Genomic DNA, 12,592 nt, shown 5'->3' on the forward strand with positions numbered 1-12,592 from the left:
TCTGGGAGGGTGACCTTAAGAGAGAGGGAAACCAAGGTCAGTCCATGGACTTCAGGAGGAGTGTAGCACGGTCAGGTTTGACGTCGTTTTTCGAGTGCCGTCGTGATCGCGGGCGAGGTCGGGACAACGTGGTTCAGGACTCAGCGGGGTAGAGTTCAGGGGCGGCCGAATGGGTGGGAAAGAGACGCGTCGAGTGTTGGGCTGGAATGGGAGTGACTTACAATCTCACGCATCTTGATGTTGGGAAGGCTGAGGAAGCTGAACGACGATAGGCAAGGCTGGGAAGAGCTTGGAAGCAGAGGACAGCTTCAGGAAGACGCGGGTGGGTGGGACGGTGAGGGAGGTTAGGGAGGGAAGTGGTGTTGATTTTCGGGGTCGGAAGGTGAAAGTGATTTTGTTCACCGCCATGGGCTGGGTAGGCAGAGGAAGGGGCAAACAGGGGGGGGGGGTGCTGCAGTGCTGCGTTGGTCTCGCTTGTTTACCTGGGAGGGACTGTGCGCGCGACTGCCCAAAATGGCATGGTCAGGCCCAACAGCAGCGAATGCCAGTTCCGGGAGAGGCGTGATTGGCGCCCACCCCATGATGGCCCCCGCATTGAGAGCTTCAAGCGCCGAAGGGGGGGTCTCCATCAACTTCATTTGCTGCCCGAGAACATTGGCCTGAGGATCACGACGGTCAAGACGTCCAATATTTGACAGCATCACAACCGAAAGCACCAGTGGCAACCGATTGGGATATGAGTAGCACGTCAGGCCGGCGGTGAGGAAAATAAACATCAAGATTGCAAAAGATGACTTCTGAGGTCTTATCGGACTCGAGTGAGAAGAGTGGGCGTATCGTGTATGAACGGGGTTCGAGCATCTCATTCATATGTCTTAGTCAGACCTCATCTCCATCCGCCTGATGATCTACCTGCAACTACCCTTAATGGGCCTTGACGACACCAGCAGCGTCCGCCTGTGCAGCGATACGCTTCTTGTACGCCTGAACGTCTCCCGGGAACTTCTCCACTGTGCCAGCGTCGCAGACCCATAGCGACGTGCACACATTCTGTAGCATCGTCACGTCGTGAGACACCATGAGGACACCGCCCTGGAACTGGTTCAGCGCCTCGGAAAGAGCATCCATAGCCTCAATATCCAAGTGGTTGGAAGGCTCGTCAAGAACCAGGATCTGAGGATTGGTCAAAGCGAGGCATGCGAAAGCGACACGCGACTTTTGACCACCAGACAGCAGACCCATCTTCTGAAGACCCGTAGTACCCTTGATACCAAACGCACCGAGCTGCCGCCGGTATTCCTCGTCCGTCTTGCCAGGGTAGTTAGCGGCCATGAAGCTCACAGCGCTTGTGGTAAGGTCCAGTGCGTCGACGTGATGCTGAGCGAAAAAGCCGACCCGAAGACGAGGATGCTGCGTGATGATACCTGTCGATGGTGACAAGCGACCGATGAGCAGCTTGAGCACCGTTGTCTTACCAGCACCGTTGGGACCAACGATGCCGATACGCGAGTCTAGCTGAACGTCGAGGTCCACGTTGCGAAGCAAGATCTTGTCGGGTGAGTAGCCAAATGTCACACCAGACATTTGGATAATGGGCGGCGACAGCTTCTCGACGTCTGGGAAGATGAATTTGACGCTGTACTCTGCTTCGGGCGGTTCCAGTACGGGCATCTTCTCGAGCTTTTTGATACGGGACTGCGCTTCGGACGACTTGGCGGCATTGTACCGGAATTTGTCGATGAAGGCCTGCAAGTGAGCACGTTGGGCCATTTGGTTCTCGTATTCCCGCTTCGCTGTCTTCTTTCGCTCCTCTCTTGTGGCATAGAATGTGTCGAAGTTGGCACCGCGGTAGTAGTCCAGGCGTTGTGAGTGTTGGTGGATGACGTCTGTCGCAATCTCGTTGAGGAAGGCCCTGTCGTGACTGACAACAAGCACAGTACTCGGGTATCCTTGTAGGTAGTTGGCAAGGAAGGTGATGGACGGAACATCCAACATGTTGGACGGTTCGTCGAGAAGGAGGAGATCAGGCTCGCAGAACAGCGCACGCGCCAGAGCCAGACGCATTCTCCAACCACCCGAGAACGTCTTGGTCGCAAATTGCTGGCGTTCAGCGGAGAAACCAAGACCAGCCAGAATGCTCGCAGCGCGCGGCTCAGCCTTGTCTGATTCCATCTCCGCGAGCTTGGCCTGGATGTCACCAAGCCTTTGGTCCTGAACTTCGCGGTCCCTATCAAGCTTGGCGGCATCAGCAGACGTGTCTGCCATGGAGCCTCGCTGCGATTCGATCTCTGCAAGCCTTTCAGTGATTTCCTGTATCGAGTTAGTCCACTCATCTGTAGTCTCTGGGCACATTGGCTTACCGACTGCTCCTTGAGCAAGACTTTACGCCACACGTCAGCGTCAAGCACGGCCTGCAGCGCAGGTGTGTCGTCTCCCGTGATCTAAATACACGTTAACAGAGACTCAAAGTCGCTGATGGCTTTCAGCTTACCTCCTGCTCGACGTGAAGAATCGAGATATGAGGGGGAATGGGAAGCTCTCGCCGCGCCAAAGCGCGTAGCAATGTCGATTTACCAACACCGTTGTTACCAACCAAACCATAACGGTGCCCATACGCCAGGGTGAAGTTGGTATCGGTAAGAATACGGAGTCCGCCAATAGAGACGTCGATGTTGTCCAGCTTGATGTCCTTGGTCTTGCCCGCGCCTGCCGAAGCTCCGAGCTGCAAGGGGTTGACAGCCATGTAGAACTCTTCGTAAGACTGGGTGGACTCTGGCTGCTCGAGAAGCTTCGAAGCTTCGTACTCGACAGTCTTGAATGTCTTCTTCTGCTGCTTGGCAGCAATTTTGCGCTCCGCCTTTTCCAGCTTCTTCCTGTCGACCTTAGACTCAACCTTACGTACGTTGGCGGATTCCAGATCAACAGCTCCCGTCGACACAGCCAGTGTCGACGACATGTTCCTCGCGGACCCGACATGAACAGTCTGGTCGAGACGCTTCACAGCGGAGGGTCCTCTTCGTTCAGAGCCATTGGCAGAGCTGTAGGTGTTTACCCACTTCTCCACCAACTGCTCAATCTTCTGATGAAGTTTAGCATCTGGGTTCCCGGAGGCGGAGATGAGCAGCTGGGTGATTGCAAACGCAGCCTCGGAGAGTGGAGAGTCGGTGGCGTCCTCGTCGGCGTAAGCGGTTGAGGCATGAGACAGATAACCCACAGAGTACTCGGAAAGCACAGGGTCGATATTGGGGAGGACGTTTCTGATTTCGGCCTCCATTTTGATGACGATGTTTCGATCTCACAAAGAGTTTTGGGATAGAACCACTTGTGTTCTTTTGTGAACGGGCTGCGAAGGAGAAGACTGTGAAAGTCTTGCCTAACAAATCCCAATATCTTGTTCGATGAAGGCTCAAACACAACACCCAGCAACCATTTTCCTTCCACAACGAATCGAACCGTGAAGTTGACTGTGAGATAAGCGATAAGCGGCTGAATATCGGGTGAGGTGGGGCATGAGCGCGGGGTTGAAGGATGATCACGTGTCATCAACCACGGAATCAGTTCAGTGATAGATGCCCTGAAACATACAATTGAAGAGAGACTACATGGGCACAAATATTCTCATGTAGAGTGGACGTCACTCACGCCTACCCCATCATGATTTCTAGAAGGACTGTGAACACGTGCGAGCGGCATGCTCTTAGGGTGCAATCACAGCAGCCTGGATGGACCCTAAGGCTGGTGCTCAGGGGCAAGTCATCCTAGCATCATCACGCCAAAATTGAGTCGAACAATGGGGTTTCGTGTTTTGACTGTATTGTGCGACAACGAGATGTGCCTGGTGCTACAGCTCAGCACCCCTGCAGCTTGTCATCTGGTGACCGGCGGGTGCTCAAGTTCAAGCAAGCAAGTCAGATCCGTAGGAAACACGCATCCCTCAACAATAAACCAAGGCAGGCGGAAGACTGCAAGATGACGGTCCCGAAGATGGCAAAGGATTGGCTCAAGGTCCCAGGCAAGTTATACGGCCACCGGGCGTCAGCAGCAAAAGGGTGTTCCGATGCAGATAAAGCTCGTCAACAACACCCCGTTCCAATGAGGGGATGGCGATCAGCTCTACCTGAAGCGGGACCCCACTCAAGCTGAGGATTGTCAGCCAATCCTACTGTCGCCCCGTATCAATAAAAGTTATTGCGAAATGGTGGGACGCCAACATTGTGAGCTGAGCCGCAAGGCGGGCAACCCCGGCCACGGTCAGATGGGCCCCTCTATCTCCATCTGACGTGATTGAGTACTCCTTTGCGATGTGCCGTCCATCTTATGCTCCAGACATAATTACATGACCAAAACCAGATGCTGATTAGCCCGTACATCGGTTACTGTTTTGGATCGGTCCAAGATTAGCGAACGCGTCAGGTTCGCGTGCCGATGGCCTGCTTTCGACACACGACCGCGTCCCAGCACGCTAGAAACACGCGATTTACAGGGGTTCGATGTCGTGCGCCGGCCAATCGCTCGCAGGCGACATGCCAACTCGACGACCTTAAGATGAGTAAAACTTCGGGTAAGCAGCGAAAAGGCCCATTGTCAAGGTCTCCTTGCATGCTGACCCGTCAGCGTCAATTTTCCATCCGCACCGACCACAAAAAAAAATCTGCGTTGACGCTGCCTGCAGCTGGAGAGGAAAGTCCCAGCCGCGGGCTTGCGCTTGAAATGAGTTTGTTGATTTATTGTCAAGAGTTTCCTACCTTTACGCCTGGTGTTCTCCCCTGCTTGCTACGCTGGCTATTGTTGAGCCACAAACACAACGTGAAACAAACCGTGGAGAGTCGGTGTGTATGCGTTGACAGGCTGGCACGGCAACGAACTCTCCATTCTAACCCCAGAGAATGATGCAAAGCCGTGGATGCATTCGGGGATGCATCCGACTGTTGCTTCTTCCATGCACAAGCGCGTATTCAGCAGCAGGCGGAGGCCCATCGTTAGGACAAACACGAAAAGTTGGACGCAAAACATGTAAGAGACGTCCTGCAGGAGCTCCTCGTTCCTCACTTCCTAGGTTGTCTGCTGTCTGCTGCAGCTGCCGATGTCCCGGAAGCTCCAAGGAAAGCCCATAGCAGCATCGGCATTGCCGAGCTTGGCTCCTCTCACTTCTGGCTTGCTAGTCGAGAGCCACCGCCGGAGAGAGTGTGAGAGCCACAAAGCAACCGATGGGAATTGAGGTGATTTCTCCCCACCCTCCACTCCAGCTTGACACCAGCGCCCGAGGATCATGCTGCGGCGTTGCGCGGAGCCAGGTTTGGGGGCCTAGGTTAGCAGCTCCAACGTCACCAACACGTCGTAGCGCATGGCTAGAGGCGACGCTAGACGAAGCAGAGCCCTCACAGTGGGAAGCCCAGCCATCGACCCCTCTGTTCATCGCCCGACGATGAAACCGGGAAAATGACCAAGCAGGTAGATAGGCATTGGGGATCACGAGGGATCAAAGGCAGTCCAGAAAGAAACCCGAATTTAGCCCGCTGCGACCTAGACGCGACAGAGCAGGCGGAGCGGCAAGCAGCAGTAAGACGGTGCATGTCAATCTCTTGTCAAGCACAGCATGCCGCAGGGCTCATGAATATGGATGTGTGGAAGACAAGCGTCCTCCTGCGGTATCACCATATTGTTCGCCTATGCGAAGCCACGCCTAGAGTCAAGCTGAAGCCAAGCATGGTTCAACAATGCGCGCTACGAGGCAGGTACCAGATACTGTCTGATTGCCCAAGACTGGCTATTTGACTTGGCCTTTGTCATTTAAAGTTCTCCAGATCTTGCCCTAGCCAACACCGAGGGGCAATCCGAGAGGGCGCCGACAAGGAGGAGTGGCGGAAACATGGCAGGACAGTACAATAGTAGTGGGGACCTTTCGTCGGCGCCCGGCTACACACTTGCACTCAACCACCAGTCATTCAACAGCTGAATTTTTGTTGAATTTTTGTTGACTGCTTGTTACCAACTGGTAAATGGACCACGCCGGCTCGAAGTCGAGGAGGGGTCGATGGAACCAGACGGACCATTGTCGCATGTCGCCGGGCCGGATGGAACACCAATATAACAAGGCGACATGTAAGGACTCGGTCAAGGTCGCAGTCTGGGTATATCGTTGTTGATATTCGTTTCGATGCAAGGAAGCCAACAACCGATGTGCATTTCGGGTCTGCGCCATGTACAAGGTACACGGTACGCGGGGCGTGCCTGCTTGTAGCGCACTGGTGGACCGGGAAATGCAAGGAATGGCCCTCTGATCCCGCAGCAGTGTGCCTGTCGGACAAAGTCAGGTTTAAGCCCCATGTTCCGCGCGTCAGAGAAACAAGAGGGTCCCTGTCTCTTCTTTACATGGCTGACGAAGAGGACTTGGGGGAGCCCTTTCACAACCGACTGGCCCGGATTATGCTTGATGAGGGTGACACGAACGAGACAAACTCGCCAGCGCAGCGAAGCTGTGCCGTAGTCTCAGAAAGTGAGCAGCTATTCGACCAAGTTGCCATGCTGTGCAAGCACCCCAGCACGTCCATCCTGGGGAAGGCACTCTGGCTGGCCTCTTCTAGCCGGGGGCCTTTTGCTATGGTAATAAGCTGAAAGGGGAAAACGTCGGCCAACTTCATCCTTGAGTCCTTGGGTACAAGGCATCCAGTCATCTCGCCTTGGCCCGCCTTCAGAGCATGGCCCCTCCACCCCCCTGGTCTCCCCCCATTCTTCACAGGCTACCCCCTGCTGGCGGGCTGGACTTGGACCGAAGGACTGCCTCCCCAGGCCCAGGGTCGGGGCCTTGCTTGCCTGTCGTGTCCAGTGGACGAAAAGCCGGTCCAGTGAGATGATAGGTCTCAGCCGACGGCGCTAGGATTCTTAGATCGATGCCCATCTCGGCTTGTTTTGGGAGGAGGAGAAACAAAAGCAACAAGAGGGCGCGCAGACCACCGAGACCAGAGCCGACATGGTCGTAGCGTGGGCCCTGGTCCGACCTGAAGCGTTGGCGTCGATGTCGGAAGAGCAATGTCAACAACGTCAAAGAACCATCGAGACGTGGTCGGGTGTCCGGATCGAGGCATGCAGAAGGGGCTTGGGGAGATGCAGGTGACGGGAGCGGTGGAGGTGGAGGCGGAGGAGGGAAACCATCGATGGATGGCAGCATGCTGGCTTTGTACTGAGGCTGACAGTCCTTTGTCGTAGTGAGCGAGTGGCCTCCCCCGGCGAAGTGCGTGCTGCCTGCTTGCTGCTGTTTACATTGGCCTATCTGGGTAGGCGCCGTCAGGCAGGCTGGCGCTGGGTGACAAGTCAAGGCACGGCATGCTGCACTAGGTAATGTACAAGGCAAGGCACATGATGCTGTACAGGTCAGTACAAGTAAATCGTACATGGGGGTGCATCTCATATGCAGCTGCTTGTAATACATACGTGGAAAATTGGCTTGGCTCGCAGTCGAGTAGAGAGGTGCAAATGCATTTCCCAGCAGGCACAACAATAATACCCGCCGATGGTGGAAGGAAGGATTTACAGGGAAAGCTAGCGCCCCCACTGCCTTGGCTTGCGGCTTGCGGCTTGCGGCTTGCGTGCGGCCTGCGCCAGGCAGAGCAATGGAAAGCGGGCAGATGGACCAGGTCCAGAGACACCACATGTCGCCCAGCTGCCCTGTGCACACCCGTCTTGGAGCGGCGCCTGCCCCCCAAGGCCCCCCTCCCCATCTGCTCCCCGCTCCAGCGAGTCAACCTGCTCGCCCGCGCTCGCCTAAGCGTGATCCCTACAGCGCTCATCTCCAGCGCTCCAGCGCCTGCCGTCATTCGTATCCACTGTCCAATTACATGCTGCTTGCACCTTGCTCTGGCGTAGGTACCTTGGGTACCCGAGTGAGGTACTTGCTCTACCCATCCGGTACCTACATTCTCCTGCTGCCCTGAGCATGACGGCCCTGGCTGCCCGTTCCCTCCCTGGCACCGAGCACGAACAGGCTTACAGGCTTGTAAAGCGCACCAGCCAACAGAGCAGACAACGACAACAGTGATGGAACGCCCTCCCCCCCAAGTCTGGCCCATTGCACCCGTACCTTAGGTATCTCTGTCTCCCGTTCCCCGTCTCACCTCGGCCAGCTCGTCTCGTCTCCCTCCCCTACCGACTGCTGGGTATCTTGCCTTCCCATACCTTCCATACCACAAACACACGCGCTTGCACCCATGCAGGCAGGACTGACTGGAGCGTCGGACGACTGAATCTCCCCAGTTTCTGCTAACCTCCACCCTGCGAACGACCTTCTTCCCACGCTCTTCTCTTTCTTGGGCTCTCGAGTAGTCAAGTCAACTCTCACTCCGCAAACCCATCCCTCCTCCACCCTCTCTCCCTCTTCCTCTCTCCTCCCACCCAAACGGATGGTGGTGGCGTTTTTGGCCTGTCCTCTCGTTCATTGATTGGGCTCTGTAGGCATTGGCTTGCCTCGCTGTCGGTGTCACTGTAGGGTTGTTTTGTTTTCCTTACAGTACCGATTTCTCTCGACACCTCCAATACCCCCCCGTCGAAACCACCCAAAGGACAAAGGAGACTGTCTTTTCTTGCAGCTCGAAACCATTGAGACCAACCAGCCTGTCTCTCGCATACCTGGTACGACCGAACACGACGACGAACGACACGGGATACGCTTTCTACTCTTTCTCTCCAGCAACCTCATGCCTTGATCATGCTTCGTTCGTCTCTCAACAACAAAGACACACGCTTCGTCCGCATGCTTTCTCCCACTGGCTCCGTTGCCTGAGTCGTTCCGCTCAGCAAATATGCAGACGGTTCCAAGCGTACGTCGAGGATGTTCCCCTTGCACCATCTGCCTGGTTCGATTGAGCATGCCAGCTAACCCATCACTTGACAACAGCTCGTTGGATCCGGTGCTGCGCTTGCTGCAGCTGCCTTGGGCCTGGCATTTGCTGAGCCAGAGCCCCAACCAAGTCCTCCTCCGACCTCGACCTTCAACAGAAAACGGGCGTACACCAACTACGATGGCGCTTCCTACAACCCTCGCCTGAGCAGCGCACCTGCTTCCTCTCGCCCAGGGACCAGCTCTGCAAGCCTGAACCCTCCCGCCGAGGTGTTTCACCCCAGCTCTCTCCCTGATGCTTCCTTCTCACCCACGACTGCAAACACCCCCCGCCCTCAGCGTCCCACGAGCAGCACCCAACTTACGCCGCCCAAAGTCAGTAGCCGGAGGCAATCGTTCGTTCGCCAGGCCGACGGCACCGTGGCCCCCACGGCCGAGGACTCGCGTGACTCGGTATCATCCAATGGCTCCTGGATGAGACGCCTGTCGTTGCGACCGCTTTCACAACACGGTAGTCTTCGGTCCAGCGCTGGCCCTGAAACGCACTCCATTGCCTTCTCCCATGGATCCTCGGCCCCAATTCTGTCGCCATCAGGCACATATCAGACCCCCCTGCCTCCAAACAAGTTAGTGAAGCGCGCTCCTTCTGCTCATCAGAACGGAGCGGCGATGCGGCGTCGCGCCAAGTCGCACCTCCCGTCCCTCCGCCGCCCCGCCACTAGCCATCAGCGATCGGCAACTTTGCAGCGAAACCAGCTCGACTACGACTCGACCGAGGGCTTGGGAGGCCCAGCAATATTCACTCGATCGTTACATGCCAGCGCAAGATGTTTTGTCTCTGTCGCCGGTCGAGCCCTACCACCCTCCCAGAACTGCTGAACCCTCGCGCTGGACCTCACTGTTTCATTCGCGAACCATTAACGTGCCTGTCAGTAGGACGCCGGACCGTTTACTCGAACGCGGAGGGGCGCCTCTGTCGAAACGACTACGTGTCTTTGTTGAGGATAAGAAATATATCTATCTCGTCCGAGCTAGCGTGGTCAGCACTACGTCTGGCGCAGGGGACGCATTGTACTCTGTCGATGAGTCTTCATCGCCCAATCAGGAAATCCAGGATACGGGAAGCTCTGGTGGGACTCCTGACGACACACCAACAAAACGCGCAAGACGTTCGTTGTCGACGCATTTCTCGTCCCCGACCAATCTCTTCTCGAGAACGGGAAGCTTGCGGCGATCGAAACGTGGAGCGGAGCCGAGAGATGGGACTAGGCGTCATGTCTCTGCACCGATTTCTTCCTTGCAGAAAGCAAATCAGGACAGCCTCGCTAGCCCTGCAAGTCTTGCAGGAGACGCATTGACACTGCATAATCGGCAACAACGCACTAATCCTGAGCAATCCACATCCGCCTTGCACATGGCGCGCCAGCGAAATTCATCCTCCCCGCTTCCCCCATTGTCTCGCCTCTCGAGTTTCAACGTCGACCTCACAAGGCTAGGGTCGTCAGCGACTGTGCCACAGCCCCGGTCAAATCAGCCATCCGGCAGCTCACAGAGCTCGGCAGCCATGGCCTCTTACAGGAATGCGAGGCACGAACGAAGCTCCACGCTGAACAGCTCTGACTACGAGGTGCGGGGCTTTAATTCCGGCGATGATGAAGACACAGATTTTAGGAGCGACACCATGTTTGACTCGATACGAACGTTGGCATCGGTACGCAACCGAGCCGTCGAGAGCCCACTCGAGTCCATGTTCGACGAGTCGCCCCCCAGCACCGCAGGCAATGGGAAGACGAAGCGGCTGTCCATCCAAGAGATACTCGGGCGTGGCTGGGATGCTGACGAGATGATTATGGAAGAGGACGAAAACATGTCAACGCCCGTCCGGGCTAGCCACGACCGCAAGAACCTCGCAGGCATCGCATCCGCGCCGACCGGATACAGCTACGAGCGCCCCTCGAACGACTACTCTCTGTCCAACAAAGAGCTAGCACGACTCTCTCTAGAAGACGATTTTGAAGACGATTGGGCCAGGGACGACGACGAAATGGGGTTCGGCAACCAATTATCACCACCCAGCTCGATGAACTCGAGAGGTGTCAGCCCTAACCTGCGACTAGCATTAGCCAGTATCAGCGGCAAAGACGTCGCAGATGTGGCGCAAGACTTGCGCGGCGAGAGGCCTCGCAGCAACCTCTTTGACTGGACGGAGACGAACCCGGGCGAGCATGGTGCAGAGGGCCAGCTCCGCCCCAAGACAGTTCACGGCCGCCAAGAGATGGACATGAGAGGTGGTCGTCCTTCCAACCGCAAGGGACCTGTCGTTGCGCACGTCAGGAGCCAAAGTGTCCCCGTTGCATACGATCCAACGGACAATGCCAAAGCTGCGACGCAGAAATTCGGCACATGGGGACTCGGCACCAAGGGTGCCAGCGAAGATTGGGACGACGATTTCGAGTTTGGCGGCAGTGATGAGGGCGGAGGTTTCCACTCTATTGGGGATCTATCCATGATGGTCCCAGCGTCGATTCAAGCATCGCAACCCAGCCTGAAGCAACACTCTGGTCAAATTAGGGAACTTTCCCTCCTCGTCAATGATCTCAAGCGCCTCTGTCGACATGGCCGTGATCTCGATCTACTCGACGGCACCCATGCGGCGCTGTGGCACGAGGCAGAAGGCATAATTTCCCTGGCCTCACCCGACGAGGATGAGTTGGAAGGCATGGACGTTGATTCTTCGGATCTGGATTTCGAGCCTTACAGCGTCAACGAGCGTTTGGCAGACAGCAACGATATGGACACGGAGACTGCAAAGAAGCCAGAGGATTCCTTCGAGGCACACGACCTCCACCTAGCCAAGACGACTGTCATCCGGGAACGCCCTGCAGGACGAAGGCGATCGGTCTTCAGCCCTGACGATGACATATTCGGAGGCAATGGATCAATTACTGATGCCAGCGCCGCATCCTCCCGACCGAAGACGCCTGAGAACAACATAAACATGGGGGGCCACGACGTTACCGACATTGTCAAGTCGGTGCTGGACGCCATGCAGCAACGGTCTACGTCGGACTCGTCTCACAACTCCGCGAGGGCTTCGGAAGACAAGGTTCACTTTGGCACAAACAATCTGAAGGCATTGGTCAAGCGGGCAGGAGATTTGCGAGACTTGCTCTCCGAGGCTGTCCGCCGTGTTGACCAGATCACCTCCAGTCCCATGAGGACCCCTCGTCGTCATGAGCGCGAAAGCCCTGCCTTTACCCGTGTCTTTACACCTGAACCACCATCATCCAGTCCGCCCAAGCGTCTACCCCATAGCCAAAGTACGAATTCGGTACTGAGCCGCGGCTCTCACGAGGCCTCGCCATCGACTGGTCTCAACCAACGAATGCAGATGATGACTGTCAGTTGAGAGGGAGCACACAACTAGTTTCCGGTCACTACGGGTCTAGAAACATGGCGTCTCCCTTATCTGATGTAACTGTACGACACTTCTCTTTTCCCTTGCCTGCATAGCGACGGTCAGGATTTTCTTCTCTTTTTTTCTCTTTGTTTTTTTATTCATACGACATGCACATAAAAGACGGCTTGGCCATGGCCTGCGTCATACGAGTCAACGCAACGAAGGGGTGAGGCGTGGGCAAAATAGGCTGGCAACGAAAGCACGCGCTACGTAATGCTCGGCCAGCCCACCCTGCCAGGGCAGCTTGGATAGCTTGGCTGTCCGTCGGCGATCATGAGAGATTTAATTATAGGACGGAT

General features: G+C 56.0%; 4 protein-coding genes across 4 annotated transcripts in view; 1 reads left to right on the plus strand and 3 right to left on the minus strand.

Annotated features, from left to right (window-relative positions):
- VDAG_10074 (tubulin beta chain) overlaps positions 1–326 on the minus strand; it is a 2,133-nt gene extending 1,807 nt beyond the window's left edge. The window contains exon 1 of the mRNA XM_009651338.1: positions 222–326. Within this exon, the coding sequence (XP_009649633.1) occupies positions 222–233 (12 nt within the window). The 5' untranslated portion in view covers positions 234–326. The remainder of the gene's footprint in view (positions 1–221) is intronic.
- A 598-nt stretch (positions 327–924) lies between these two features.
- VDAG_10075 (GCN20 protein) lies at positions 925–3,274 on the minus strand (the record flags this gene model as incomplete). Its single annotated transcript, XM_009651339.1, has 3 exons — positions 925–2,310; positions 2,361–2,441; positions 2,492–3,274. The coding sequence occupies 3 exons, from the start codon at positions 3,272–3,274 to the stop codon at positions 925–927; spliced, it is 2,250 nt and encodes a 749-aa protein (XP_009649634.1).
- Positions 3,275–6,733: 3,459 nt separating this feature from the next.
- VDAG_10076 (uncharacterized protein) lies at positions 6,734–7,651 on the minus strand (the record flags this gene model as incomplete). Its single annotated transcript, XM_009651340.1, has 2 exons — positions 6,734–7,362; positions 7,432–7,651. 2 exons carry the CDS (start codon positions 7,649–7,651, stop codon positions 6,734–6,736), a joined length of 849 nt encoding a protein of 282 aa, XP_009649635.1.
- Positions 7,652–8,795: 1,144 nt separating this feature from the next.
- On the plus strand, positions 8,796–12,242 carry VDAG_10077 (uncharacterized protein; the record flags this gene model as incomplete). Its single annotated transcript, XM_009651341.1, has 3 exons — positions 8,796–8,813; positions 8,891–9,459; positions 9,590–12,242. 3 exons carry the CDS (start codon positions 8,796–8,798, stop codon positions 12,240–12,242), a joined length of 3,240 nt encoding a protein of 1,079 aa, XP_009649636.1.
- Between the last annotated feature and the right edge of the window lie 350 nt (positions 12,243–12,592).

The sequence above is a fragment of the Verticillium dahliae genome, genomic scaffold, assembly GCF_000150675.1.
Source record: "Verticillium dahliae VdLs.17 supercont1.31 genomic scaffold, whole genome shotgun sequence".
In the NCBI taxonomy this organism is placed as follows: domain Eukaryota; kingdom Fungi; phylum Ascomycota; class Sordariomycetes; order Glomerellales; family Plectosphaerellaceae; genus Verticillium; species Verticillium dahliae.